At 38.0% G+C, this 3,108-nt stretch overlaps 1 protein-coding gene across 1 annotated transcript in view; it reads left to right on the forward strand.

The window, feature by feature from the left end:
• The first annotated feature begins 681 nt into the window (after window positions 1-681).
• The window catches only part of LOC102263065 (zinc finger protein 449-like), a 7,447-nt gene continuing 5,020 nt past the window's right edge, over window positions 682-3,108 (forward strand). The window contains exon 1 of the mRNA XM_014534734.1: window positions 682-1,035. Coding sequence (XP_014390220.1) covers window positions 682-1,035 — 354 coding nt within the window. The remainder of the gene's footprint in view (window positions 1,036-3,108) is intronic.

A 3,108-nucleotide genomic window follows, 5' to 3' on the forward strand; every position in this document is an offset into this window, starting at 1 on the left:
TTTTTTTATTAATTTTGAATATTAACCCCTTATTAAATATATCACTGAGAAATATCTTTCCATGTTCAGTAGACAGTCTTTTCATTTTGTTGAAGGTTTTCTTTGCTGTGTAACACTTCTTAGTTTGATGTAGTCCCATTTGTTTATTTTTTCTTTGGGTTTCCTTGTCCTAGGAACTATATTAGAAAATATATTCCTAAGAGAAATGTCCAAAATTTTACTGCCTATGTTTTCTTGTAGTAGTTTTAAATCTTTAATCCATTTGGAATTTATTCTTGTATATGGTGTAATAAGGTGGACTAGTTTCATTTTTATTGTATGTATCGCTTCAATTTTTCCAACATCAAGCCCACAATCTGGGCATTTGCCCCGACAGGGAATTGAACCGTGACCTCCTAGTTCATAAGTCGACGCTCAACCACTGAGCCACTCCAAGGGGTTCTTTTAACATTTTTGTCAGATTCTTAAAATTACCCAAAAGAATATAATCTGCTTCTTTAGGGCTTTGCTAAAAAGCAAGCATTTAAGGGAGATAAGGATCCCCTTTGATAAGCAATGCTGTTTCTCTCATTTGCACTTTCCTCAGCAGTAGGTGTCTACCCCCCAGGAAATACACAAAGAAACACATTGGAACCTGGGAATTTAGACAGCAGGTAAATTGTACATTGCTGGAAGGCAGCAATGATGACTGTCTTGGGTTCTGCAACCCAGGCCTCCTTGAATCTGGGCTCAGTGTTTCAGGAGGACGATAATGATTCTGAAGTCTTCCATCAGTGCTTCAGGCAGTTCCATTACAAAAAAGCAGTCAGACCTACTGATGTTTTCAACAAACTCCTGGAGCTTTGCTCTGAATGGCTGAAGCCAAAGATGCATTCTAAGGAACAAATGCTGAAGCTTCTAACTTTGGAACAATACCTAACAATTGTGCCCCAGGAGTTAGAGACTTGGGTGACAGAACAATGCCCGGAGAGTGCAGAAAGAATTCTGTCACTCTTAGAAGAAATACAGATGAAACCTGAGACAACAGAGACAAAGGTGAGAAAAGAGTTTGGGATCTGGGGAACTAGACCAAAAGGGTATCAGAGGCAGGTGGGATTGGATCTGACATTTGTCTCTGTGTCATTCTTCAGCCCGAAATTTCTGCACAGTCCTTTTCACATTTCTCTTCTACTGGAGAAAGCATATGGGTCAGTGGTTTCCAACCTCATCTTAGCCAATTCTCCTCTGTAACAAATATTTTCTAATGTCCCAGTAAATATACTTAAATGAAATTCATAGGTAACATAACCTACCTACAGTCATTCATCAAAAAACACTAGTGTTATGCTTTAGGGTCTGCAGACCAGATCCACCCACAGCATGTTTTGTATACCCCTAAGCTAATAATGGATTTGAGCTGTTAAAACATTGTTCAAAAAAAAGAGGAAGAAGGAATGTGGCACACAAAGCTTAAAATATTTACTATATGATCATATTTACTATATGATCTTTGCAAACCAAGTTGGCCAAATCTGAGTCAAGTAGAATCTAGAAGAAATATAAAGGAATAGGTAGGTAGTTTATTGCAAACTAAAAACTTTTCAGTGTGCACATGTCTGGGCTTGAGCACATCAGAATATCTGATGAAGTTGTCAGATGCTTGCCTCTCTGCACAGATTCACTGTGAAGGTGACAGGCAATTAGTAGGATGAATACAGCTTAAGCACTATGAACAGTGCTGCTGCTGATTGTATGATTTTCCAAAGGAGAAAAAAAAAAGGAATGAATCTGACTAAATAGTAGTATAGTCTTATTTTTAAAAACTTATTTATTTTTCTTTTTTTGTAAATTGTATTTATTGTATGACTGGTCAATAGAGTCATATAGGTTTCAAGTATACATTTCTATGATACATGCATGATAAGTATATTACATTGTGTAGCCATCACCCAAAGTCTAATCTTGTATTCAATATTATTTTGTATTAGTTTCAGATGTACAGCATAATGGTTAGACAATCATATACTTTACAAAATGTTTCCCCTGATATTTCCAGTACCCACATAGCACTGTACATAGTTACTACAATATTATTGACTATATTTCCTTTGCTGTACTTTACATCACCATGACTTTGATTTCCAAAGGAGTGCTTTCCCAGAAAATTCAAGTTATGCTAACATCTGCAAAAATATTTTGTGATTATATGACCAGCAGTGTGAGGTTCTTGACAGATTCTTTTTACCTACATGAATATTTGAAGGTAGGTGGGGCACAGGAGCAATTCTGCACTGTGCATTATCTATACTTGCGTCTCTGCCCACGGTATTCCCCCTGATATTTCCAGTACCTACATAGCACCGTACAGTTATTACAATATTATTGACTACCTTTCCTTTGCTGTACTTTACATCACCATGACTTTGATTTCCAAAGGAGTGCTTTCCCAGAAAATTCAAGTTATGCTAACATCTGCAAAAATATTTTGTGATTATATGACCAGCAGTGTGAGGTTCTTGACAGATTCTTTTTACCTACATGAATATTTGAAGGTAGGTGGGGCACAGGAGCAATTCTGCACTGTGCATTATCTATACTTGCGTCTCTGCCCACTAATTCTGATAGCCACCACCTGCCATCATTTCCAAAACACCTCCTGGGAACGGTGACCCTGTCCTCTGAACAGAACCACCCAGTAAAACGTTTTTGGGACATATGATAGCTGAGCACAGGGCAGCATCTTTGGAGATGGGAGGGAGTACTTCTTGTTGGGCATTAGGGGCAAAGAAGTCTTGGGTATAGATGGGGCTCTGCAGTTAGCCTGTATGAAGGATTCTTCCAAAGTTTCCTGCCTCCAGGATGGAATGCGTTTATGGTTTCCGTTCCTTTCTGTGTCTCCTTGTTTGGCTTTCTACAAGAGACTATTTTCTTCCTGTGGTCTAATCCTGCATTATCAGTATGGTAGGCACCAGCCAAAGGTGGGTCTTGAGTACTAGAAGTGTGGTGAGTCCAAATTGGGATATGGTATAAGTATAAAATGCACACCCCATTCAGAAGACTTAGGGTGAACAATAAAGTAGGTAAAATACCTCATTAATAATTCTTCATACTGATTACATTATGAAATTA

The sequence above is a fragment of the Myotis brandtii genome, unplaced genomic scaffold (assembly GCF_000412655.1).
Source record: "Myotis brandtii unplaced genomic scaffold, ASM41265v1 scaffold1325, whole genome shotgun sequence".
NCBI classification, from domain to species: domain Eukaryota; kingdom Metazoa; phylum Chordata; class Mammalia; order Chiroptera; family Vespertilionidae; genus Myotis; species Myotis brandtii.